The sequence below is a fragment of the Prunus avium genome, chromosome 1 (genome assembly GCF_965620075.1).
Source record: "Prunus avium chromosome 1, drPruAviu1.hap1.1, whole genome shotgun sequence".
Taxonomy (NCBI): domain Eukaryota; kingdom Viridiplantae; phylum Streptophyta; class Magnoliopsida; order Rosales; family Rosaceae; genus Prunus; species Prunus avium.
This window is the reverse complement of record NC_142284.1, coordinates 40,762,414-40,788,119: the sequence shown is the minus strand read 5'-3', so window position 1 is coordinate 40,788,119 and position 25,706 is coordinate 40,762,414. Positions and strand designations below refer to the sequence as shown.

Here is a 25,706-nt window from a genome sequence, read left to right as displayed (position 1 = left end):
CACAACTCCTCCTACTAGGGACACCTAGAGGTTTAAAGGCTTATTGCATATGCTCAATGCAATCGTGTCATCTACGAAAATGGTGTAATAAGTTTCTTTTGTGTGTTGTTTTGTGATGTTTAAGTTTTAGTTTTGCTTGAGGACCAGCAAAATATAGGTTTGGGGTATTGATCAATGCATAATTCTGTATCATTTTGTAGCACTCTACCCTATTGTTTGGTTATGTTTTTAAGTAAAACTTGTGCTTTTAATCCATTTTGTGTTTGTTATTCAGTTCATTAAGCTCTAGGTACCACTTGAGGCATTTGAAGCAAAATGGTGCAAAAACGTGCAAAAACTGGAGACTGAGATAGAATTTCATTTCGGACTTATCTTCTTCATCCGAACTTGGATTGGGCCAATACTTGTGTGGTTGGATCAGAGACATTCTGAACTTCAAAATGGACATCTTAAAGTCATCATTTGATTCAGCCTAGCCCAATTCGTAAGCCCAAGAAGTTGTTCATCATGCTGACATGAGGATGAGCTGGTTGGAAGCTTGGTCATGGTGAGCTAGGCATGAGCTATTGTTTCTGGTTGGAAGTTTGGTCATGCTGACATGAAGATAAGCTAGGGCTGCTGGTGGGATTTATTGGTGAAGTGCAGCAACCAATTCTGATTTTCTAAATACAAGTGTTGTATGCATTAGCCATATTGAATTCAGATTTGTCACTCACCTCTCCCTATAAATACCACTTCCATTCCACATTCAAGACACAAAAAAATCATGGGATTCACAACCTCACAATTCACTCCAGCCATTCTCAAACACTCCCACAATCCCAAACACAATCCATACAATCCACACCATCTACACCACTCTTCATCTCTTGCTGCAGCATATATGGTGGAAGCTGTGAGAAGCTCTACAACAACATAATTCGTTCTTCACGGGTTTTTCTTACTCTCTCCATGTTTATTATGATTCAAATGCATTTTCCATTAATGGAGTGTAACTAATTGTAGGAATTTCCAAAACATTTTTCCAAAGTTCATTTGAATATTAAACATGCATTTAATCAAATTAATCGCAGCGGAAGTCTATGGTGGTTGTTTAAATTCAAAAACAAAACTTCTTCCAAGTATCTTAAGCCATGAACATTGATATGTTTTTCATAAATGAAAATTCAAGAGAAAGGATAAGATCTAATTACCCTTGAAGCAATTATATGAACCAATTTGTGTTTGGTCTTCCCTTGATGATTTCCTCTTTGTTGATCTCCTCCTTGATCTTTGATCTTTGCTCCTTGATCTTTCTCCTCCATGTGAGCCACAAAAGTATATGGCCTCTAAGTCTCCACACCAATGGAACCTTGAGATGAGAATAAGTATCTTGAGAATACTTGGATGCTAGTGCAAGATTCTCAAGATTGGTTTCAATCTGAATCACTTTGAAAGATGAAAGTGTTTCACTCTTGAAAACTCTCTTTTATCTCTTTTTGATCTCCCAAACTCATTTGGTTGATGTTGGATTGTGTTTGTGTGTCAATGAGCTTATAGAAACAATTTCCATACACATTCACTTAAGCATTTTCGGCCAAACCCCATTGGGCTTCCAAAATTGGGCCTTATGACACTTAAACATAATATTTAGTTGTCTTAAGCCCTTGGGCTTGATACCCAACCATTTAGGCTTCCCGTTAACTATTAAAGAGGCCCAAATACGTTTTTTACACGTAGTAAATCATCCACATCAAATCAATCAAATTGATTTCCTCATTCTCATTTGTATTACTCAAAGTTAACAATTTAAGGTGTGCGATCCATTAGGTTCTAATTAGCAAGGCAGTGGGAAAATATTAGAACTCTTTCTAACCAACTGGAATTAAAACCATCTTTTTAATTCTTCCTTTATTTGGATCAATCACAATCAATCCTAGGACTTCCACAAGCCAAGAGTGACATCTAGCAATATATCAAGGCTACCCAAGCTAACCAGAATAGATGAAGAACCTATTCAGTTGGAATTGCAATGCAATACGGTCCTTCTCTTATACAATGTTTCAAATCATATTATTAGGGTACGGATTGTTTATGTCAAACCCCTAATATGATTTATAACCTCATGTGATTCAAAAGAACATGATTAAGAACAACTTTCTAAATCAAGCTCAAAATACTTTGGCCAAAGATTTACTGAATCACATCTTGAAACATTCTCCTTCTTTATCAAAAGTAGAGATTCCTTATTGTACATTCACATGCCCCTATGATGAATTAAGAGATCCCAACAACACTTAAGACAAATCTTTTACGGCTTGCCTTTAAGAGCTATCAAAGATCAATAACGCATCACAAGACAACCATGATGCCTCAGGTCTAAGGACTAATTTGCATTATTGCAACTATGAGTTCTCATTTGACATGTAGATAAATACTCCATATGAGAACTACGGTTGATCGCGTTCAGTGTACTCATTCACTAATGAGCACCCACATACTTGTATTAGTGTCAACTACACAAATGGCTTGAGACTAACCATCCTCCCAATTGAGCATACATAATATGCGCTAATCTTGACGGTTTATCAATGCCCATTTGATAACCTATGATTAGGAACATTTTGGGATACTACAATTAGAGATTAAAGGTCTCATGAATCTAATCTTCTTTAGATTACTTTATCTCTTATTTAGCATACCCTGGACATTTGTTTCTTTACACGATGTAAAAGGTAACAAATTAAGTTTGCCCTTTATATATCATATATGAAATGTATTCTAAGGAGATTACATCAAATGTATTGGCTCTTAGGGCATATTTCTAACACTAATTACCATAGCTAGGGTTTCAATGTAACCTGACAAGACAATTTCATGTTTTCAAGTTAATGTTAGCCTTGTTGATTACTTCTAATTTCCTGGTCTCATTCACTTGTTCTTAGTTGAATCTTTATGCATGTTTAAATAACTGGCCACTATGAACACATGCATATTGGTTATCTAGTTCAAGTTTACATAAACACCATATGACTCTTGAACCGATTAGTGAATGAATGGGTAATGCATTTAGGACAAACACCATGTTTAAATGTTTACTTGGTTCCTTTGTGTTCTTCTTAAGCTTAATGGATTCAGATTCATAGCCTAGACTAAACACCATAGCTAAGTTGTGTTTTCTGAGTACTTGATTAAAACCAAACACCATATGGATAATCATACATAAGAAAGAACGAACTCCAGAAATTGTAATCAACTTAGGTGTTGTTAACTTATAGCTTGAAATTGGATTGTCATGGTGAAGTTGAAACCCTAGTGCTTGTCTCCTTTGTCTCTAAATTTTCTAAACATCTACTTGCTGGTCACTTGCTATTTTGCATTCCCTTCTAGTAGTTTTCAATCACTTGCTATTTGCTTTCCCTTTTTGTAGTTGTTACTCCAAACAAACTCAACACAACCTCATTTAAATTCTGTTTAGTCTTAGGATTACTTGTGAGTCTAAGTAGTAGTATTAAGTGTCTTTCATCCAAGTCTCTGTGGAACGACCTCGTGCTTGCATTCCTATACTATAATTGGTTCGTGCACTTGCGAGAAATAGATAGAGTATTAGAGTTAAATCTGTCCAACAAAGCATCATCTCTCACCTCTGGAACCCTTCAATTTCGAGCCACACCTATCCATCTCCTCCAATTTTCTCTTCTGGCAAGCTATTCCAAATCTTAACAGACTTTTCGTCAAGCTGCTGGAAATTACTCAAACAACCCATCGTTCCTCCTCATCTCTCTCCCCCCTTAGCCAACCTTCTTAGAATCACTTTCCTTTCCTTAGAACCCCTGTTTCTCATAGGAATTCACAGCCCTCTCTCTGTTTATGCTAAACTCATGATGGTTTTGCTCCCATGCCACAAGCTTCTCATACCAAGTTAAAAATCTATCTATAAGCAGATGTTGTTTTTGTTGGTGAATGTAACCGGGGTGTTTCCTAAGGCTTCACTGTCCTTTCGAAGCATTCTTGGGGCTTGATCTTTGAACTTAGACACAGGGGGTAATTTTACCCGTTTTCGCTTCTTACGGCAGCCCAGCCCATTCGTCAGGCTGCTAGAACAAAAAGACCTCCACACATGGCTTACCCTTCAATTCCTATTTGTTGCAATGTACTTTTGAAATTTTAAATTCAACAATATTTTCATGAATTTTTTAGTTGTGTAAAAGAATACTTTAAATTTGTGTCAGATTGTAAAATTGTATATCTAGATATACCATTTACAAGACTGATAGTGGAATAATATCGATACGCTTTGTTTAGGGGTGGGCATCAATCCGGCTGAATTGATAAAACCGGTTCAACTAAACCATAATTATCAGTTTAGTTTGGTTTTGACCAAGAAAAAGTTAAATGGTTTAAAAATCGAACCGAATATTTATTTATTTATATTTTATTTTACATGTGTAATACTCTGATTAGTTAATAACTATATATGAATATTTAAATTGAGCTATTTTAGTTAGTGAAATATAAAATTTTATGACATTTTGAGCTTTAGGATGGTTTTGTATTCTAGAAAATGATTTATGTATGAAGTAAGTTGTGAATTTGTTGGTTATAATTGGGCTAACAATGTTGAAAAAATGCAAAAAGAAAAAGAATTGGGTTTAGGCTCAAATCGGCCGAACCAAGCCGTCTTAAATTGGTTTGATTTGATTCGGTTTCCTTTATAACTTTTATTCAAATCGAACCGAATTAAATCGTTGTATTGTAATTGGTTTGGCCGTGATTTTGATTGTCGTGAAGGTCCAGGTGGCGGGTGGAGCTGCGTGAAGCGGACGCATGCTACAAACAAAAAGAAGATTTTTATATGAATACGTCAGAGAAAGAGAGAGAAGGTCTTGTGTTTGATTGATTGAAATTTGAAGCTACCAGAGAAATGAGACTGTCCAGAATGTTGCCCTTAAGCTCATCAGCCATTAACAACGGCTCTCATATTTCCTCATCAACTTTGCCCCCATCCTTCTACTCTCTCACTTCTCGCCAACCCAGCATTAACCCCAAAAATCCAATCACCAGGAATTTCATCTCCCTCAACAAATCATCGTTTCCTCCCCGCAAATATTCAATCTTCACCAACAAGCAAAATATGTCCACCGTTTGTAGCTCCAAGTCTGACAATGGGTCCCATGATTCCCCTTTCCAGGTTTTTTTCCTCTCATCTATTAAACTTTTCGTTTTTATTTATTTATGATTTTTATATACATGAGTGGATTGCAGGGAGGTGAATCATTTTTCAGGGAAGTGTTGTCAAGTATGGAGGCTGTCTACTTGAGCAGGAACCCAACAGCAAAAGCAGTGTTGGAGCTCGTTGGGTCGGTTGCTGATGACCAAATTTGCTATGATCATTTCGCTTTTAGGACATTTGGGGTAATTTCTCTTTTCCTTCGATTAATACCAAATAGTGTTGATTTTTATTTTCATTATTAAGACATTAAACAAGTGTGCATATGATGTGCATTCATTTCAATTGATCTTGTTAGCATTGTTATTGAAGTTGGTTTTCATTTGGAACAATCAATAGGTGAATGGTTATGGGATTGACTCCATGGCTAAATTTTTCCTGGATTTCGGGTACACGCCTCGGGAGGAGTTAAGATTCCCTGCCAAAAAATTGAGAGCATTGTGGTTTTCTCCTCCCAGTGTTCCAACTCCTCATGGTGGCAGCGGTGTTAATGGACCTTTACCAAGAGTGTTTGTATCTGAGCTTCTTGTGGATCAGATGAGTCCAGAAACTCAGGTATATATACATATATGTTACTCTGTTTATCGCAAATATGTTTTGATATTTGTCCTATTTCCCATTAGTTGAAACTTGAGTGTTCTTCAACATTCAGGATATAATCAGAAAGTACACTGGAATATCTGGTTCTGGAAATAAACATGCTGCTCTAGCAAGTGCACTGGGATCTTTAACGTGGGAAAAGCCATTGCATTCTGAATTTCAACAATTGGCTAGGTACTTGGTTTTCATTGTGCAAGCAAAATTTTCATATCTTAGCCAAAGAGGTTAGATTTGAATATTGTAGCATATTATCTTCTGGCATGATATAAGGCTTATATCTGATTTATGGATATGTAGGGAAAGCGAATATGCTGCCTGGACCCTTGTCAATGGGTATGCACTAAACCATGCCACTATCTCAACTCATCAGCTGAAATCTCGATTGAGAGATATTAAAAACCTCAATCAGTTCATTGAGAAGAATGGGTTCAAGTTGAATTCTGAAGGGGGAACTCTGAAAGGTTTGTTACATGATCTGTAGCACAACAAACATGTCTTAGGAGCGATCTTGTGGTGATTTTTGTATATGTTCAATATTTTTTTCTGATATGATACTAGGATTATAGATTAAACCATGTTCATTTTCATGTACCTAAGCTGCTCATTCTTAGGCAGAACATGCAAATGCTGTTAGCGTCTTGCTAAGGTTTGAGTAAATATACATCATCTTCTGTTAATAAAAAGGAAAAAAAAGAACGATAACAGAGATAGAGATTGATATAATTTCTTTTATAGGAAAGTAGAGAATGATATTATTGGTATTCAGAAACTGATATGTTTGTTGGAACACATGACTGGGCCTTTGTGCATATCATCAACTGAATTAATGTGGCATGCCATAAGCTGAAGTTGAGTTAAGTGAAATTTCTTGCAATATCTTTTATTGCATATTACTCAATGCTGATTATTATGAGTTTACTTCTTCCATTAACAGTGAGCCCCGATGGTCTTCTTCAGCAAAGTTCAACTGTCGCAGATTCAATTCTTTTCCAATTTTCTGATGGTCTAACTGAATCAGTCCCCTGCTCCTATATCGAGTTTGCTGAGCGCCTGGTGCTGCCTCAGTACAGTAATCTACCCCTTGAAGAGGTAACCAAACTTTTGTCTGTTGGTATTTTGGGTTTTTCAAGTTGCTTTTTGTGTTGCACAATTATGAACTAGCAACTTGCACAGGTCAAAGAGCATCACAGGCGAGATGGATTTGAGGTTGGAAATGCTGACAAGATCTTCGAGAGTACATCCAAGGAGCAGCTGACCAGGAAGGCTGCATGAAAGAATGATCCTTTACAATGATGAAGTGGATTTCACTTTTGAAGATCCTTCAAAAAGAAGGGGGGAACAAAAAATAAAACCTCTTCAGGGATTAAGTTTGGTGTGTTTACTAATCAGAAATTAGAATTCTCATCAGGAATTGAATTCCGCATATGGAGGATTCCTGCGTTTACTTCACATCAAGGAATTGAAAAGTAAGTGGGGCCCACACAAAATTAGGAATTGAATTCTTAAATTTGGAGAAATTCAATTCCTGAGTGGGAGATGGTATTCTAATTCCTGAAGAATGAACCCATTAGGAATTCATCTTTTTTACCCATTATATCCTCACATAATATTCAAAATTTCAAAATTTTCATCTACTTTAACCCAACAACGGGGACATTTGAGTAATTAGTATAACTCCTACCTCAATTCCATATGGTTTAGTAAACAACTTCAATAGGAATCCGGAATATAATTCTCCTCAATCAAACTTCTCATCAATTCAATTCATCCTTAATTCAATTCCCCCTAATCCAATTACGGATTAGTAAACATGCTATGTGTGCATCTAACAAAGTGGTCATCAAGGCTGAGATGGTAATGTAAATACATATGTGCCACCATTGGAGGAGTTGGAGCATGTATATATCTATTTGATAGAAATAATAACAAAAGGCAGGTCTTATGGGTTTTCTTTTTTTGGTCGTATGGGCTCAATGCAAAATAAGCCTCTTTGGAAATGTGTCCAATTGACTCTTAGCTGTAGCTGTTGTGGCAAAAGATGCGGATAATGATTTTATTTCAATTTAAGATTAAATTTCCTTATCTTATGCTATATATATTGCTATCTGATGGTGAGATCCTACCAAACCCGCTCTCTCTCTCTCTCCCTCCACCTCTCGTTGAATGGCGCCAAACTTTCCACCAAGTCCAAAATATTAGGCCACGAGACAAGACGTAGCTTATTTGAAATTGGTTCTTCTCATGTACTTAAGCCAAGTAGTAGCGTCTTTTGTTTTATACCAGAAAGGGATATGACATATGACCATGAAACAAGGACTTGTATTCATCGAAGGAACAAGATGACAAAGGATATAATGTAACGGGAGGCAACAATCTTGTCTTGGTATTTCTAACCGATACATTTTGCTCAATAAACTTCACATGCCCTTACTTCGAGGTCATCACTCTAAACATAACATCAAGCAAACATGTTTCTCTGTTGCTTTTTGAGTTGTCCATGAACAAATGCTTTAACAGATGACACATCTATACCGAAGAAGAGGGAAAAGGAAAAAAGAAAAAGATAAAAAAGGAAAATGATTGCTGACAATGGGGTGGGAAATGATACAGACAGCTGCCAACCCTATCTTAAGGTTTGCTATTAGGTTTTGGTGATTGATGGGGATATTGATGGTGATATGGAGAAGCATGGGAACCATTTGGTATTGAGAGGCTCCTCTGCTGATGATGCCCATTCCTTGTTAGCAATCCTGCTTGTGTTCTGACACCATTTCTGGTATTTGGGCTGGACCCAACGCGGTCAGATTGCATGGTCTGGAAATAGTATGATGAGCTTGCCATATCCTTGAGGTTTGGCAGCGGCTTTAAGGCTTCAACAACTTCACTCATTAGGGGCCTGGCTTTAGGATCTCGACTAAGGCAATGGGCAGCTAGTTGTGCAGCTTTTTGGACACCTTTTATTGAAAAGTGGCCTTCAAGCCGGGGGTCTATCAATCGGTAGAATCTTCTTCTCTCGCCTAAATGTGGCCGTGCCCATTCCACAAGGTTATGTTCACCATTCGGTCGATTTTTGTCCATAGATCTTCTGCCAGTCAGCATCTCAAGTAAAACCACGCCAAAACTATAGACATCACTCCTGGATGTAAGATGTCCTGCAACAAAATACAAGTGAATCTACTTGGACTTCAACAAGGTATCAAGACGTGTTTACATGTATCCAAAACATAATATCCTAAACGATAAGCCTTCTCTTTGGACCTAGCTAATGTATAAATAACAACTCCAGATAATGGAAGATATCCTTTAAGAAAATATAAATAGGTACAAATAGCAGACATTCTATGTTAGGAAGATAAAAGATTGAGGGTAACTGCACTCACCAGTCATTACATATTCCGGAGCTGCATAACCATAAGTTCCCATCACACGGGTGGAGACATGGGTTTTATCACCCTCAGGACCATCTTTGGCAAGTCCAAAGTCAGACAGTTTGGCATTGTAATCCTGTAATGGTACTTTATTAGAAAGGTGAATCATATTATGGGGGAATATGTAAGTTTGTCAAAGTTTTAAGGGCATACTGCATCCAATAAGATGTTGGAGGTTTTAAAATCCCGATATATAACAGGTCTTTCTGCTTCCTCGTGAAGAAAAGCAAGACCTTTTGCAGCACCTAATGCAATTTTCATTCTAATTGACCATGGAAGAGGCAAGGACCCTACATATAGTAGATATTATCAGAGAAAGCCAAAAGACCATACTTCTAAATGGGATTGAATGAAAATTAGATTTTCAGAAACGCAGTTACGTACTCCTAAACAGATGGTTCTCCAAACTCCCTCGAGGCATGAACTCATACACTAGCAGCCTTTGATCATCTTCAATGCAGTATCCTATAAGTTTAACTAAGTTTGGATGGACAAGGTCACCAAGGAAATTTACTTCAGCCTGAGACATAGAAAGCCGAACAAGAATAAAAAATTGTATACAACATAGGCAGAGAACACCAAAACATTATGTAGTATAAGAGTTAAAACAAATCAGGAAAGTTCCAAACCAGCCATTCTTTATGACCCTGAAGCCCATCATGGTTAAGAGTTTTAACTGCAACAGTAAGCCCTGTGCCAGGTTTTACTGGAGCAGTTCCATTTTCTTCTATCCACCCCTTGAACACACAACCAAAACCACCTTCACCAAGAAGACTTTCAGGTCTGAAATTCCTTGTTGCCAATTTAAGATCATTAAATGTGAATTTTCGTAACCGCGAAGCAACTTTAAGTTCCTCTTCAAGTTTGGAAGTGGATGCATTACTTTCTGTGTTACTAGTGGTTGAGGAAGAGACTACAGTAGCTGTTGGTTGGTCTCTGCTTGTATCATTTGTAGATTTAGTTTCTGCAAACCCCAAAAAAGAAACCAATACATTAGAATACTGAAAATAAAGAATAAATGTGTTCTTCTAATAGCACCAAGTTGAAAAAATATTGCCCCTAAGCAAATTAAGTTTAAGCATACATAGGACCTGATGTAAGAATTACACATGACCAACACAGGATAAAACCTTAAATAGACTTAATCTGACTATCATATCAGTCAATAAGTGTTGAATAGGAAATTAGAAGATTATCTAAACTAGATACCATAAGCATAGCCATCTGACATGAATCATGTATTTTCAAAAACCAGTTTTTATCAAGAATTACTGTATACCCAATTCGATGACCACTCTTCCAACCTCATCACATCAGGAAAAATATTCCTAAAGCCATAAAATCTATTTTCTAATAACAACACATCTCTTACGCCTTCACTTTCCATACCAATATGACACATCCTCACCACTGCTACCACAATTTTATTTGCATGCTCCCACCATCTCCTAGCGAATCCTGTAATTACCAATTAACCCGCTGTCCCTAACTCACAACCAGTATTATATTGAGAAAATCCTCACAAGCAGATAAGTTTAACACAAAGCATACAACAAATCAAGAGAAAGTATAACATCAGAATGCCTAACCCTTCATCCTTTATATTGGGCAGAACATACCTAAGTTGCCTTAAAACATATGTCTTATTATGTATTTATTTAGTCATACAGTCTGGACTCAAATTATTGTTTCCCAGCTATAGGAGACTGCAGGGAGGGATAACTCGTGTTCTCAAAAGCAAGCTCACATGTTTCTGTGAAATGTTTTTCCAGGCCCAAGAAGCTTTTCCAGCCACCTATCTGCTCTTCTCGTATGAGAGATAGATTAAAGGGCTCAATTGGGTTTGAGCTCTAAAACCAGCCTCCAAACCCAAAACTTAACCAGGTTATTGCAGGTATACTCTTCATGAACAATGGGGACCTTCATGCTTTGATTAGAATCCATCAAGAGCAAAGCTCTTTAGATTGACCATAGTGGTATAATGCAGCCAACTTATGGGCGCCCCAAGCAGAAATGGCTATGTTAACAGCAATTATTTGTAAAATTACTTACAGAATCTCCAGGCCTAAATTTTATTGTCTATGACGACTATATGCGCGACAAACATGATATGGCTGAGAAAGGAAGAACTGTACGACTACAGACTACAAAAGCTAAAATAGAAACAACAGAACAATCCTAGAAAGAAATCAACAAGAACACTTGAAGCATATGAGCTAGTAAAAAGTGATTCCAAGAAAATAGAAAGTTACCACAGTGAGTACTGGTTCCACTGATTGAGCTATCAACTTTGGATCTTGAAGAAATGCAGCTCCCAAAGAACCTCAGCCTAACCCAACACCCACTCTCCTCTTCCTCCACATCATCATCATCATCATCTTTCTTCTTCTTCTTCCTCACCTTCGATTTGCACATGCTCCAAGACTCCACTTTACCATTCTCAGCTCCCAAACCCATCTTTCACAAACCCTAAAGAATGAAATCCAGATACCATAAAAAAACCCAACCACCAACCCTCCCACCCCCACAACAAAACCAGTCAAAAACTGTCTCTAGCCCTCCACACAACCCATATAAAAAATCACCAAAAAGCTCTGAAATTTCCAAACTTTCCTCAAAACCCAACTAAATTTGGTGGAAAAAAGGATGACCCAGCTGAGAAAAGAGCTAGATCACACGGAAAGTAGATCAAACTCGACAAACCCTTGAAGCTCAAAATTGAACAGCTAGTGAGGAAAAAGACAAAAACCAAGGAGCAAGTGTCCGTTTTTAACAGATAGGAACAACCAAATTTCAGTTTAACCCAGAAATGTCTGCTCAAAGACACATAAATCTCAGAAATGAACTCCCACAAGCTGACCAGTTTAAAGTTGGGTGAAATTTTTTTATATATTTTCCAAAATATCGTTATAAACTTATAATACTCTGAATTATCGATTCTCTCTCTTCTTTTTTTCCCTATTTTCAATTGAACCGAAGACTAGAAAAAAGCAAATCGAACTACCCGGAGAAAACGGGCAGGGAGTATAGTTGCCCGGACTGCCCGTTATGTAGCTGACCGTACGAGGTGCATGGCATTAAGGCTTGGGAAAGGAGGGAGTCGGGGCCGGGCAGTTCGGTCAGAGAGAGAAGTGGAAAAATGGGGACAGCGGGCAGGAGAGAGAAAGAGAGAGGCCGGACCCACTGAGATGGTGACGTGTCTAGCTTGGGTGGGCGGACGGAAACGCGCGCGTCAGGTTGATATCATCACTACTACAAGCCTGTAATGCATTCTTATTCTCGTCTCTCTTTTTTTTTCCCTAATTTTCCCTTGTTTTCTTTATGTTAAAACATGAAAAATATTTTAGAATCTGTCTTCTAATATGGAATTGATTTAAAACCCATTAAAAAAATTGCTTTGAAAAAAGGAAAATACTTACCCCATTTCCATGTAAGTAGGAATTCGTATATTACTGCCAATAGTGGCATGATATGTGTGCATAAGTTTTTTTGTATGTTTTTTATGAATTATTTTTGCACATGTATCAAACCGTGATTTGCAAGAATGAGCTCCTTCCAAGAAAGTGGAAAGAGGCAAGTAATATCTTTGAAAAAGGAAAAAAAAAAATGCTCATAGCAAAAAAAATAATATTGGTTTTATAAGATTTTCTTGGTAATGTTGTATTGCTAAAGGGTGATCAATTATTAAAGGCATGGGATGTAGATAATGCAATAGCAATATGAATTATATATAAAAGATGAACCGTGTTCAAAGGTATCCATTATTTTATTTTTTTATTTTTTTTTTAAAAAGGCATCATTTGTACTCTCAAAAACAGAGTGAAGAGCGGCTTAGAGAATTATACTTATCAAGAGCTAAATTAAATTCAACGAGAATATTAAGATTATTAATATAAGAGCTTGTTCATTGGTTTAAGAAATCTCGCCTGCAACACAGAGATTGACTTTCAAATATCCAATATGTTAATTAATCTTTTTTTATTGCTTTTAATTACTATAATATACTCATTGAAATGGCGAATAAGAATGTTGTGCCTGCCTTTCGATGATGGTGTTTTTTTTTTTTGGGTGGAACTTGATAGTGATTATCTTTTTTCTTCTCTGACGAGATCAGAGCCATGACTAAATTAGTTGGGTCCAAAATTTTGTTGTAATATATTCCAGATGCAACAAAACTATTTCTTAAATTCTCTCAAATTCGAATTTCTCACTATATTTGAGTACAAAGATAGAGCTTGCAACACTCTGATCTAAACACACATGTTCCCCTTTAAAGTTTCTACCTAATTATAACAAGTTTGGCATGAGAATAATTAATGATATTAATAATCACATATGATTGGTACTTTAAAAAAAAAAAAATCAGGGTAGATTAGGCCACCCTGTCCTATATCATGATATTGGTAACAAATTACCCACTCAATATCATCTGCCTGCATTTTCAGGCATTATAGTTATTTTATGACTTTTTTTTTTGGCTAACCCATTATTTTAAGTGTAGATTAAAAATTAGAAAGATCATATTTTATCATTTGCACTTCCATATTTTATAGATTAGCAAGTCTACATTTGGAATATGGACACATGGAAGGAAATCCTTGTAAAAAGCATCAAATCATAAGGGGTTGACATCACTTCATCAACAGGTAGAGAAAAATTGATTCAAGAGAAGAATGGGGCGGCACCTCACTCTTAGCAAATTTAATTGAATATCGGTTTTATTTCAGGGTTGAATGTCAAAATGGTCCGTGTATTTTACAACATTGGCCAATTTATTCCCTGTATTCTTAATTTGGCCAATTTGGTCCTTGTGTTTAGGACCGTTAAACTAACATAACATTGGAAGAAGTAAAAATAAAAACTTGAAATTAATTTTTGAATGGAAACAAAGAGTCAATTTAATAAGAAGCTACACAATTTTTTCTGTATTAAATGATTACATATCACACAAGTAGATTCATCTACAGAGAATACAGTCACCCACTGGAAGGGGTAAAGGGGTATCAAACAATCCCCATTCTCAAACCAGGGTTTACAACACACACTGTGACCTTATATTTCTACTAGAACGAATTGACATGAGAATTCCAGCTAAACAAAGCCAAGGGAAACCTTGGTGCCTGTTGTTGCGCACCCGATGCTTGATCGCTACACAAGTGACAGTTCAAAAATTCCTTCACGGTTCAGTTTAAGATGTTGAAAGAAATGCACGGCGCACTAGATATTTCCTAAATAATCCCAGTTGAAATGCTGGAAGTCGCATTAATCTTCAGTGAGTACTCAGGTATATAAGTAAGACCTGTTATGCCAGAACATGAAACTCCATCAGAACAAATTCGACAGTTGGGTTTTTTCATTTAATTAAGGATAACCCTCCGAAATTATTGTTTTGAAGGAGGAACCAGAGAGTGCATAAGACCAGCCCAAGTGTCTTCTGGTATACTAATTCTTTATTGATTATATTAACAGCCTAATAGAGTCCACTCAATAAGCATTCTTCTGACAAGGATGCATGTAAAAATAAAATAGTATAAATAATAGGATGAGTACCTTTTTCCTTGACATCAATTTGTAGTGTGTCCAGTGTAATTATGCCATCAGTCAATGGAAGTAGCTCAAGCTTGATGGTTGCCATAGATTGGGAGGGAACGCATCTGTTGTGACCATAGAAAATTATAATAATTGGAATATCTATGAATAAGAAAAAAGAAAAAAGATGGAAGTATTACCCTAGTGGAACTCTACTCTGAAGCCACAGATGTGTACAACACAAACCATTACTAGGAATGGCGTCAGATATTGGAGAAGCCTGTTCGTTGAAAGAAGCTGGCCAAACACCACCTTTACCATTTTGTTTCTGATTCTCTGATGAAAGGAGTGGTGAGCTTAGCCTCTGCATTGTAGGACTCCTTCCTGTAAACTCAGGAAAGCCAACAAATGGACTCATAGGTGAAGAAGGTGAAGAATTCAAGGAGACCACTGAAGGAGGGGAAGTGAATGAAGCTGGAGCAAGAACCGTCAGAGTTAGATCTTCTGACATTAGATTTGAAACCTGAAGAGTTAAGACCTGCAAATTGAAAAATTAGATGAAACGTGATTATACAAGGGAAAAAAGAAGAAAACACCACATATGCATATGAACTACTAAGTGTATGAAACCTGAACAGGAAGCTGAGAGACCCCTCCACTGGGTGCACTAGATTGTCCAGACATTTCAGATGCTACAGAGATCATAAGATCCCTTGAAACACGTGGCCGCCAACTTGTTGGCTGTTTGAAAAATAATCTCGACTCTACAGATGTAACATAAAAGATGAAGAATTAGAAACGAATAACTTAGGTTCTCCAAATAGGGTATACTAAAAGGAATATAATTACCAGTGTAGTTGCACCGACATGATACCATAATTGCATACTGATCAGCAGTTGAAGCACTTCTCTTTAATTCAACAGCCTTGGATGGCGGACGCAAACTTGATGCTGCATTTCCAGCCTGCAGTTGTGATGATTGAGTTCTTCTATCACCACCAGCCTTGAGATTCTTCCACAGGGATGTTGCCGGTTTAAGAATAAAGGAATGCTCTTCACCTCTCCTGCCATGAGAAATTCTAATGAGAAGAGAACAAATACACTTAGGATTCCAATAACTAAACAGAAAAATGTTCCAATTACAGACTCCATGTTTCTGGTGAACATCAAATTTACAAAGTTCACAATAGAAACCTCCGTACTGGGTTCAGCCAATCCACACTAAATGACCATTGCCAGATAATAAGCATCTGCTCTCTCTGTAGGGAGGCTAGAGTTAACAGGAATGAGAATTGAAATAGGTAATCACATCCTGAAAGTCTTATTTTAAGAAGTGCGATGACATTAAATAATGATGCATGAGCATCCAAGAAGAAATGCAAAACTAAGAGTCCACCAACACAGAGTACTAAGCAATATTCCACAGCAACTTAACCCCAACTGCCTGGGGTTGACAACCCATACAATTTTCTAATCCCAGATATTTGATGTGCTCCAAGAATGCATGCACAATCACCATGAAGAAAACATGATATTTTGTAACAAGGACAATCAGCATTAAAAAAATGAATACCAAATTAAAATACCAAGACATAAAAACAACCTGAGGGCTAGGTTTGGCAAACTGTGGTCGTTTCCTGCTTCAATACATGCAATTGGTAATGATAAGGATTGTCCACCTTTCGAAGCCTCCTCAAATACAATTGTTATAGCATCTATATACACCACAATATGTGGTGCATGTGCTGGAGAAACATTCTGCAAAACAAAATGATAACTTAATAGGAATGTGGAACGAAGCCAAACAAACATCTCATTCCTAACAAGAATGATGTTATAAAAATTTCAGGCAAAATCAAGTATTAACAAACATACGTTCTGGAGAAACATTCCGCAAAACAAAATGCTAACCTAACAGGAATGTGAGACAGCCTAACAAACATGACATTTCTAACAAGAGTGATTAGAATTGGAAAGATATGAAAAGACAGGCATATTTAACAAACACCTTGATCTAGTCAATCATTGCTCACACCTTGATCTGGACACAGAGAAGGTCATCTGTATTGCAGTCAGCAGCAAAAGAATGGATTTCTACAGGTTGTATAATTTCAAGTTTTCTCCTCCACCTTCTTCCTGGAGTATAGATTCCCTCCAATCCACAACGAACAGAAAATCGTTCTCGCTCCAATGACACACCTCGAAAAGATAAAAGCACCTCGTAACCAGTTTTTTGACTCTTCCAGAACTGCTGAGATGAATACTGATCCCAATCTTCAAGATCAAAGGTTGGCTTAGAACTGGCGGCTTTAATAGGTGCAGGTGGTGGTGTAGTATTTTGTGGTAGTGATGACATGGAGTAACTTCTAAAATGGGAGAAGAGTTGAGAACCAGACTTTTGAGATGTGCTACCCATTCCTGGATTGGAAGTTAAAGGAGGAGATAAAGGGCGAGCTGGAGGCGGAAGTGTGTTATCCAATGGAAGCAACCATTTTAACAATTCTCCACATGGGTCCTGATTTGCATCAACTAAGTTTTCCTGAGTCTCTGAAGACAAACTTCTCTCACGAGATTTCTCAAACTGAAGAATCTCAATAACAGGGTCATTCAAAAAATCTACACCAACATTCACTTGTAAAAGAACCTGCACCCTTCCAAAGAAGAAAATAGAATGAGAATCAGTGATCTGAACAACTGCTTAAACCAGCCATGAATGTGAGAGGAAAAAAAAAATCAGATCTAAGATATTTAAAATTGGAAGGTCTAGAATAAACAAAGCAGCAGCAGAAAATTAACTTCAGGGTCAGCAAATTGTTATCAGAGTTACAACACTCTTGCTTATTTTGGTACAAACTAAGACCCACCAGGGCTTTCCTCCAGTAAAACCTTGCAGAAAGCTTAAGATTTATAGGTGCATGTCAAACATAAAAGGCACAACTACTCATATTTTTTCTGTCACTTATCACATATATTGATGCATAAGCACACACACACACACAGACTCGCAAATATACATATTCGTAACCTTTGCGTTTTAGGTTGGCACAACTGAAGTCTACAACTATGAGTTTATTAATACCCATCATTTAGCAAAAAAGAGAATAATCGTGGAAATAAGATGAGAATATAAGTAACACATATGTATGTATACAAGGAAGAACCTAGAAGCTTCATTACACATACCACTATGTCTCCATTAGAGAGAGAGCAACACTTGACATTATTTCTTGCTACACCACCAGAGACTTTGGGATCAAAATTTCCTTTATCAATAATAGCATTAAGTCGAGACACATTTACAGCATTTTTCTGGGTTCCATTTTCCTTAGACTCTTGACCATCCATCCCAAGAGATACTGAAGATTTCTTAGGAGCACTTTTTTTTGACCAAAGTGTCTCACTTGACTCTGCAATCCTAACAAAAAAATGAGACCTCTCAAATCTTTGCAATAAGATTTCAGTCTGTCTTTTGTGATCCTCCATTCTAAGAAGGGATTCACTATCAGTAACATCCTTTTGTAGATCAGTCTTCTCTTTTGACAGGGTTTCACCATTTTGTTCTGCACCTTGACTGTCAGGACTCATTTCTCCTTTTCTCAACAATGCACCATTACCCTCTTCAGCATTTCCATTTTGTTTCTTTGGGCTTTGTCTTATGCCATTTTTACTCATGGCTGCAGCTAATTTAAAGGGAGTAATAATTTCTGTATCCTGCTTACAAGCTGACAAGCATGCAAGGATATGAACTTGTTCACCTGGATTAAAAAATAAATTTCAGGTCCTAAACAAAGGATATATCTCCCATTTGGAGAAAAAGAGTCAAGAAATTCAAGAAAGAGCTACCGGGGAAAACAAAGGAGCGGTCCAGAGAGCGTAATGAATGTATATCTGGTGCATCATTCCAATTATCAGGGAGTTCTTCTGCAAGAGCAAAACAAGCTTTAGATATACTAATATTATATCACGACCATGATATTTTACATATTGAATATATATAATATAGGCACCTAATCAACTATGTGCATGTGTATTATAACGCAGTTTATGAGCACACTTAAAAGTGTGCATGCGATCCTAAACATTATAAAAATATTAAAACATGTATGTTGAGTGTAATGGAAATCGCTTACTGTATGGAATGGTAATCCATCCCTCCTCATCAGATACGTCATAATGCTTTGCTATGACAGAAGATTCATTATTTGCACCAATGGCATTTTCACCTCTATATTCACTTTCTCCAACATGATCATCGATTGTGGAATATTGTGGATATGAATCTTCAGCAATTAGACCCTCCAATGTTGTTGCTGATTTTGGGGTAGGATGAGCATCTGCAGGTGGTTCAGGTACAGACGGTTGTTCTGCCGACACACGTTGTACATGACTTGACCGCATAAGGAAATTCATTGTCCCACCAAAATAAGTATCTGCAAAATCTATAAATGCGGTCATTCAATTACAACATGGGTTATGTTAAAGCAAGCATATATGTATATCTGACTTGAACATGCAAACCTACGTCATTGAAGCTGGTGTTTGAATCCCATTGAAAGATCACTTAGAACTTCAAATTACCAGCAGTGCCTAGTGGCTAGTGAAACACCCCACACTAAAAAATTTATATCACCTCCTCCTAACACTTTTTTCAAACACCAAGTTTCAACATTTACAATCAACAACCACTGGATCCAAACCAGAGGCTTTATTATCACACTACTACAACAATGAGCACTTGATCAAACAGTTAAAGCACTATAAATCTCACACTCATGGCATATCTATAATAAACAAGCAAATAAAAAGCATACTCTAAAGATATCACATGAAATCTACAAGGCGCTTTCTATTTCCAACGATTTGGCATTGGTTTTGAGTTTGGCCTTCCAATGCCGAATCCACAGTAATTGGGTCTAACGCTGGCACTATAATCGAACACCAAATGCGTACCAATATCACATTTGGCTGAGACTCAAAATCGAAATTTGATTTAACTGTTCGTCAGAACCAAATCTACTTACCCGAGATCGAGCTCTCCCCTGAACCTCAGAGGTGATCGCAAGCCAGAAACGTCTCAAAGCTGAAAGCCCTAATTGTCCGATTCTGATTCTTCTCTGCCGGAAAAGTCCTAATTGTGAGCTCCGGAGGACGCAAGACTCTGATACTTCGGTGGTGTGCGATCAGAATTCAGAAGGGAGCCTCTGAGAGCTCTAATTGTAAACTTCAGGTTGCATTTCACTACCACTATAACCGTCGCTGGAAAAGAAGAAAAGAGAGTTGTTTTTCTGTCGGAAACTTTCAAATTCATAAAGCCCAAAACAGAAGAGAACGCAACTATAGACGGAGCCCAAATCTTAAGGTTGGGCCATCCATGGATGGAATTTATTAAATAATAATAATAATAATAATAATGTTATTCCTAAATAATAAATTGGTGTTTTTGGATATACCAAGGTGTGTAGTGTAAACCTTTAATTTTTGTTTTCTTATATGTGGTTCTAGGTGTGAATACAGGGCGGAGCCACAACAAGGCGTGTCGTGACCTTGATTTTTTACAATGCAAGTGATTAAGTGTTACTCGATTAAAGATGAGAAAGTTAAATGCAATTAAGTGTTACTCGATTAAAGATGAGAAAGTTAAATGCAAGTGATTAACAAATTTTGGCGTCCCCACATTGAGAATCCTAATTCCGCCTCTATGTGAAGTGAATTTACCCAATAAGATGAAATGTAAAATTAGGCCCCATGGAAAATAATTTGTTTATATAATATAGCCAATCTCTAATCACAAAATAAACATAAAGGAACCCTTGTTCTTGTCAACCTTTCGGCTTTGTAAGATGATAATATTTGTATTTTGTTGTGAATATCCAAACTTTTTTGTTTTGAGAAAGTATTTATCCTGTTACCAAAATAAAGAGGGCAAACTAATGAAATTTTATTTTGGGGTGTGTCGTGTGTAGCAACACAAACAACATACAATAAAGGTACCCGCTTGGACTGACACTCATATTGGGAGGTGCATTACGTTATCCATATCCTGATGTTTCTGTTGTTTTCCCAAAAACTATTTTATTGATTTGTGATTACGACACATGCGATTAGTTTTAGGTTAAGTTAACAATATTATCATTATGGTTTGGCCTTGAAAACAGAAGGCAGCTTGTGGTTACATGCCAAATGAGAAGGGACGACACCAAATGAGGTGGATTGGATAAGTATCATCAGCGTCGGTTCTTTCCTTTCTGTTTTTTGTTATTAGTTTTGTCGGTTTACGAACTTAATCCATTTGGTTTTCTCGAACCAACTTCATTCGACAATGATTGGAAATCCACTAACCTCAGCTCATTTGAAGATTGGATAAGTGAGGAAATCTCGCTCGTTCGTTAATGAATTCAATTTTCATTGAAGATAGAAAGTCACTCGTATATATAGGCGATTATCACTAACACATCTATGAATTTGTACGTGTAAAATCAATAATGGAGTGGAGTTGGGGTCCACATGTAGACGAGAGCTACTTCATTTCCATTATAGGCCAAACCAGAGGCGGCTTAGTTGATGTGTTGTGGAATGTGAGATGATATGAGGATGGCCACAAACAATGACTATGGAAGGATCCTAGGTGATTTCATTCACTAACTTTATCTCACGTCCATTGTTTTGGTACATCCATTTACCCAAAGAAAACAAAATAGTTCAGATTTGTGAAAAAAATTAGAACTTTCTTTGTGGTTTTCCTTGCAGTGATCTCAAATTGTTAAATTCAGAAGCTGTTCTTCTATAGTGTCACATTAATAAAGTGACTCGTTGTAAAGTTACTGAAACGCATAAAATCCCAGGTTGGTTTGTGTGTCAAATTTCAATCTCAATCTCAATCTCAATCTCAATGCATGTGGTTGGTCTTAACTCTTGTCCTTTTCATGGTAAACCATAAATAGACAGAAATTAATTATAACAGTCCCAAAGTGAAAAAATAAAATGAGGAAAAAATAATACGAAAATAAAATTAAAATAGAATATTTTGTGACTCTGCACAGCCGCATCAGGCCTTTTGTGTCGTGGATTCTATTGTGTCCTATATAATATTGCATCAGAAAAATTCAGATTTAATTTTCCACTAATGAACCAAAAACGATTGATGGGTATTTCTCAACGATTATTGTTCATTCGAAAATCACAAGTTCACAACCCGCACCAGATATTTTTTAATTTTCATCTGCAAGTCGTGATGGATAGATAGGGTGTGTGTAGTTCACTATCAGCTGACTTTCTCCCAAGAGATGTAAGCCTTTTCACGTAAAACTACCCTTCTGTTTTTATCAAAGCTGCCATTTTTACATTTCATCTATCGAAAAGAGTATCTGAGAAATCAATGGGCGAGACCTGTATGCTATAATTCCTCGAATTTCTGGGTGCTCTGGTTCTTCTTCTTACTGGGTTGTCTTTGAATTTTGAAGCTGCAAGCGGCACAAACACCCGCTTAGGTGCCCACATGGGATTGGGACTAACTCGAACACAGAGAGAGACGAAGGTTTTGTATAAGAGATTGAAGAACAAGGAAGATGGAATCGGAGTTGGGTTTGATAGAGCAATCATTCAATAGACGTTACTCGCTTTGGGTCCAGGAAGCTCTGAGCGAATTGCCCGACAGTTTCACAATCACTGATCCTTGTCTCTCTGGCCACCCAATTGTATTTGCGAGCAAAGGGTTCTTGAAAATGTTGGGTTATTCGAAAAGCGAGGTGATTGGCAGAAATGGTAGAGTGTTTCAAGGTCCGGGGACTTGCAGAAGGTCGGTTATGGAAATTAGAGAGGCCATCAGGGAAGAGAGAGCTATTCAGATTAATTTGCTGAATTATCGCAAAGATGGGACACCCTTTTGGATGTTGTTTCATATGTGCCCTGTTTTTAACAAAGAAGATGGGAGGGTGACTCATTTTGTGGGAGTTCAGATTCCGATTTCGAGGAAGCCGAGGCGGTCTGGCAGAAATGGGGTTAATTTGTGCGAAGAGGGGTCTAGGATGAATGATATCTTTTATGGGTCTTGTAGAAAAGAAGTGTGCTCCGATTCTTTGGTTGAATTGGGTCGTGTTTTGTCTCTGGAGTCGGCATTGGATGATGCTGATGACAGAGGTTTGTTTCTTTATCATTTTGCGTTGTGGTTCTATAAATGACTAATGCAGTATACTTTACTTGTGTAATGATAGAGGCATCGTTTAATTTTCTATTCCAAGTAATATTTGACTATGCTACTTGCTTAATTAATGATTTCTGTTATCTATGAATGTTGATAGTGGATTTGAAGTTACTTGTCACACATTCATTTACGGTTAGCAACTGATCTGTCCTTTTAGGTGTTGTAGCTCTGTTGGTTGCGGTTTTAGTTTAGTTTTGATGTGATTTTGTGGTTTTTATTTTTTATTTTGTTACCAAGTATTGGTTGTGGTTGAGTTTTCATTTACTATGTAACATACAGGATTGGAGATTGAAGAGTCGTGCGAGGCAAGTGATGTAGAGAAGACAAGAGCTGCAACTGCCATTAATAACATATTGTCTGTGCTAACTCACTATAGCGAGTTAACGGGCAGATTGGTCTGTGGAAAGAGATGCAGCTTATCCGGGGTGGGCCTTCTCAGTTCATCCTTAAATATATCTCTTGGTAGAATCAAACAAAGCTTTGTATTGTGAGTTGTTGCAAATTCTCATTTTCTTACTTTGCAGAAGGTATCATACCTTCTGAAGATTTCTGATGATTATACTTTGTGTTTGCTTCGATATGATTGTGTTGCCTTGCAGAACTGATCCGCACTTACCAGACATACCTATAGTTTATGCAAGTGATGCCTTCTTCAAATTGACGGGTAACATTCACAATGCTATTTTCCAGAGGGATGCTAAACCATTCTAGACTTAACGTTCTTTGCAAATCTTTTCAAGAATCCAGCATATGCAGTTACTCAACTCAGTTGTTTACCTATATAGGTTATGACAGACATGAAGTCTTGGGGCGCAATTGTAGATTTTTACGTGGGGTGGATACAGATTCCTCAATGATATATCGGGTATTTTTCCTTTTCTGTCATGGTTATTGGTTTTCGCCATGTACTTTGGTGACTTGATGGAATAGATAGTCTTTAGCGTACCATCCCATCTTTTCTCATTTTTTCCCCAGATAAAGGAAAGCATTCAAAACGAAAAAGCATGCACAGTACGTATCTTGAATTACAGGTCGCTACTTGACTACTTATTCAATATGTTTTACATGAACTGCACATTATTCATCCGTTTTGACTTTTATTTCTGCTTCATTCTCAGGAAGGATAAGAGTTCATTTTGGAATCTCCTACACATATCACCTGTTCGTAATGCTTCTGGCAAGGTATTTTATATGCTAAGCTTTCATGAGTCTAGTTGAATCTTAATTTTCTTACTGTTTATTGTTTTTGTCAATGACATGTATGGTGTCTACTTGATGTGCCCTTGGCTTCATTAAGAGCAAAGTAAAGCAGCATATGCTTTAAACTGATCAACCTCTTGTCAACTTTGTTTATTGGTCTAAACAAACAGGAGATAAAAGTTTTTCTTACATGCAAATTTGAAGTTTTTGGACTTTAAGTTTATTTCCAATTACTATAATAGCTTGGCTTGTGAGTGTGGGATGTGGTTGACAGAGGATTAGCTTGGATTCACTTGCAGTGGATTTCTATGTTTGCATGAAACACAAATGAGAAGCTTATGTTAGCCTAGACTTTATTAACTTTGGGAGAAGTTTTGGCAGAGCTGTAACTATGCAATTTGTGTTGCACAAGTATTTCTATTCTGAGGAGTGATTCAGTTTACTGCTGTAAACATTTCCGTGGCACATTTATTTGATTACTTAACCAATTTCCATCATCCTGTTCAGCTCACAATAATCAGAATAAGCTATTGGCCATTAGTATGCGTGTTAATAACAACTGGAGTCATTGGTGTCTATATCAGAACTGTTACAGCTTACCATTTTCTAATCTTTCTCCATTAGATGAATAATTTAACCTCTTGATATTTTGGCGTGTTGCAATGTGGCTGTTCCTCTTCTGTATAACCTGCAGATCCCTTTAGAGTCTTAGACATATGATCCCTCAATCCTTAGTATCAAAATTAGTACTCTAAGTGACGGTATCAGTTTAGTTCCATTTGACTCTATCTGATGTTAAGTGACCAGAAAGAACTTGTGGTTATTTTATATATGTCACTCTGTTTCCCTTACTATGTTTATGGCTGTTCAGATTGCATACTTTGTGGGTGTTCAGATGGAAGAAGGGTGTAAAAACCAGGTTGGACATGGGCTAAGCCCTGAGATGAGGCAGCTTAGCGCCGTTGGTGCAGTCAGAATTGCGGTGAGGAGCTTATCAATGGGTGCTGGCCCTTCCAAATCTTAAGCGAGTAACAACCTCCGAATCTTGCTGCCGGTGCCTGATATATCAAAATTGTCTGCCACGATCCTATCCTAAAAATATATATTCATTTGTCTCAAATTTGTAATCTTGTCTGGCAGTAGATGAGAAGGCAGGAAGCAGGGAAAGTTTGGTTCATTGCCGCATGAGATCTCTGTTACACTTAATTGTTTATATATAATATGAAGAAAGGTCTATCAGTGGAAATTTATTGACTTTCTGCTGGAATCTCTCCCTCCAGCTCCAAATTGTGTCACTTTATTTTGTTTTGGGTGTTTTTCATCTTTCTAGCCATTTTATGATTGTGACTGGAAATATTAGAAGAAAAGCTGGTATGTTAAGCTGTTGCCTTAAAATGCTTAGGAGAGCGGGTGGAGAGATGAAAGATGAAATCCAAGGGCATCAAGCAACAATATTCACAAGCTGGCATATAATGAGATAAAAAGGAAGAACATTGCAATTTTGAGATATATAGGCTGTGTCATATTATGGCACACCTAA

At 37.2% G+C, this 25,706-nt stretch overlaps 4 protein-coding genes across 8 annotated transcripts; 2 read left to right on the top strand and 2 right to left on the bottom strand.

Annotated features, from left to right (window-relative positions):
* The first annotated feature begins 4,826 nt into the window (after positions 1 to 4,826).
* On the top strand, positions 4,827 to 7,443 carry LOC110751276 (2-oxoadipate dioxygenase/decarboxylase, chloroplastic). The gene is made up of 7 exons (XM_021951717.2): positions 4,827 to 5,170; positions 5,245 to 5,394; positions 5,549 to 5,764; positions 5,862 to 5,983; positions 6,107 to 6,270; positions 6,744 to 6,898; positions 6,983 to 7,443. Exons 1-7 carry the CDS (start codon positions 4,904 to 4,906, stop codon positions 7,079 to 7,081), a joined length of 1,173 nt encoding a protein of 390 aa, XP_021807409.2. The 5' UTR covers positions 4,827 to 4,903; the 3' UTR covers positions 7,082 to 7,443.
* A 665-nt stretch (positions 7,444 to 8,108) lies between these two features.
* Positions 8,109 to 12,171, bottom strand: LOC110751275 (serine/threonine-protein kinase PBL34). The gene is made up of 6 exons (XM_021951716.2): positions 11,490 to 12,171; positions 9,867 to 10,201; positions 9,622 to 9,757; positions 9,391 to 9,527; positions 9,190 to 9,313; positions 8,109 to 8,961 (listed from the first exon to the last, which is right to left on the bottom strand). Exons 1-6 carry the CDS (start codon positions 11,692 to 11,694, stop codon positions 8,438 to 8,440), a joined length of 1,461 nt encoding a protein of 486 aa, XP_021807408.2. The 5' UTR covers positions 11,695 to 12,171; the 3' UTR covers positions 8,109 to 8,437.
* A 1,905-nt stretch (positions 12,172 to 14,076) lies between these two features.
* LOC110751320 (heat-inducible transcription repressor) lies at positions 14,077 to 20,073 on the bottom strand. 2 transcript variants are annotated; one of them, XM_021951764.2, is made up of 11 exons: positions 19,788 to 20,073; positions 18,897 to 19,205; positions 18,610 to 18,687; positions 17,950 to 18,521; positions 16,802 to 17,410; positions 16,370 to 16,524; positions 15,616 to 15,830; positions 15,397 to 15,530; positions 14,967 to 15,304; positions 14,788 to 14,891; positions 14,077 to 14,536 (listed from the first exon to the last, which is right to left on the bottom strand). In XM_021951764.2, the coding sequence occupies exons 2-11, from the start codon at positions 19,174 to 19,176 to the stop codon at positions 14,466 to 14,468; spliced, it is 2,556 nt and encodes an 851-aa protein (XP_021807456.1). In that variant the 5' UTR covers positions 19,177 to 19,205; positions 19,788 to 20,073; the 3' UTR covers positions 14,077 to 14,465. The 2 variants fall into 2 exon arrangements, with proteins under 2 accessions (XP_021807456.1, XP_021807455.1); XM_021951763.2 differs by having other exon boundaries at positions 18,897 to 19,196.
* A 1,797-nt stretch (positions 20,074 to 21,870) lies between these two features.
* On the top strand, positions 21,871 to 25,453 carry PLPB (PAS/LOV protein B). 4 transcript variants are annotated; one of them, XR_002525850.2, is made up of 7 exons: positions 21,871 to 22,902; positions 23,246 to 23,453; positions 23,566 to 23,630; positions 23,752 to 23,831; positions 23,942 to 23,977; positions 24,085 to 24,148; positions 25,038 to 25,123. XR_002525850.2 is itself a non-coding variant. In XM_021951834.2 (7 exons), exons 1-7 carry the CDS (start codon positions 22,332 to 22,334, stop codon positions 25,188 to 25,190), a joined length of 1,173 nt encoding a protein of 390 aa, XP_021807526.1. In that variant the 5' UTR covers positions 21,871 to 22,331; the 3' UTR covers positions 25,191 to 25,453. The 4 variants fall into 4 exon arrangements, 2 of the variants coding, with proteins under 2 accessions (XP_021807526.1, XP_021807525.1); XR_015832849.1 differs by having other exon boundaries at positions 25,062 to 25,120; XM_021951834.2 differs by having other exon boundaries at positions 23,942 to 23,997; positions 25,062 to 25,453.
* Positions 25,454 to 25,706: the final 253 nt, after the last annotated feature.

Coding starts and splice junctions, on each gene's coding strand:
- LOC110751276 (XM_021951717.2), top strand. CDS start 4,904: ATGAGACTGTCCAGAATGTTGCCCTTAAGCTCATCAGCCATTAACAAC. Junction 5,984..6,106: donor GAATTTCAACAATTGGCTAG/GTACTTGGTTTT, acceptor ATGGATATGTAG/GGAAAGCGAATATGCTGCCT. Junction 6,271..6,743: donor TGAAGGGGGAACTCTGAAAG/GTTTGTTACATG, acceptor TTCCATTAACAG/TGAGCCCCGATGGTCTTCTT.
- LOC110751320 (XM_021951764.2), bottom strand. CDS start 19,176: ATGAATTTCCTTATGCGGTCAAGTCATGTACAACGTGTGTCGGCAGAA. Junction 15,831..16,369: donor TTGCCAAACCTAGCCCTCAG/GTTGTTTTTATG, acceptor TTCTCATGGCAG/GAGAGGTGAAGAGCATTCCT. Junction 15,305..15,396: donor TCTCTCAGCTTCCTGTTCAG/GTTTCATACACT, acceptor TTCAATTTGCAG/GTCTTAACTCTTCAGGTTTC.
- LOC110751275 (XM_021951716.2), bottom strand. CDS start 11,694: ATGGGTTTGGGAGCTGAGAATGGTAAAGTGGAGTCTTGGAGCATGTGC. Junction 10,202..11,489: donor TGGAACCAGTACTCACTGTG/GTAACTTTCTAT, acceptor TGGGGTTTGCAG/AAACTAAATCTACAAATGAT. Junction 9,314..9,390: donor CCAACATCTTATTGGATGCA/GTATGCCCTTAA, acceptor GTACCATTACAG/GATTACAATGCCAAACTGTC.
- PLPB (XM_021951833.2), top strand. CDS start 22,332: ATGGAATCGGAGTTGGGTTTGATAGAGCAATCATTCAATAGACGTTAC. Junction 23,832..23,941: donor ATTCCTCAATGATATATCGG/GTATTTTTCCTT, acceptor TTTTTTCCCCAG/ATAAAGGAAAGCATTCAAAA. Junction 23,998..24,084: donor GTACGTATCTTGAATTACAG/GTCGCTACTTGA, acceptor CTTCATTCTCAG/GAAGGATAAGAGTTCATTTT.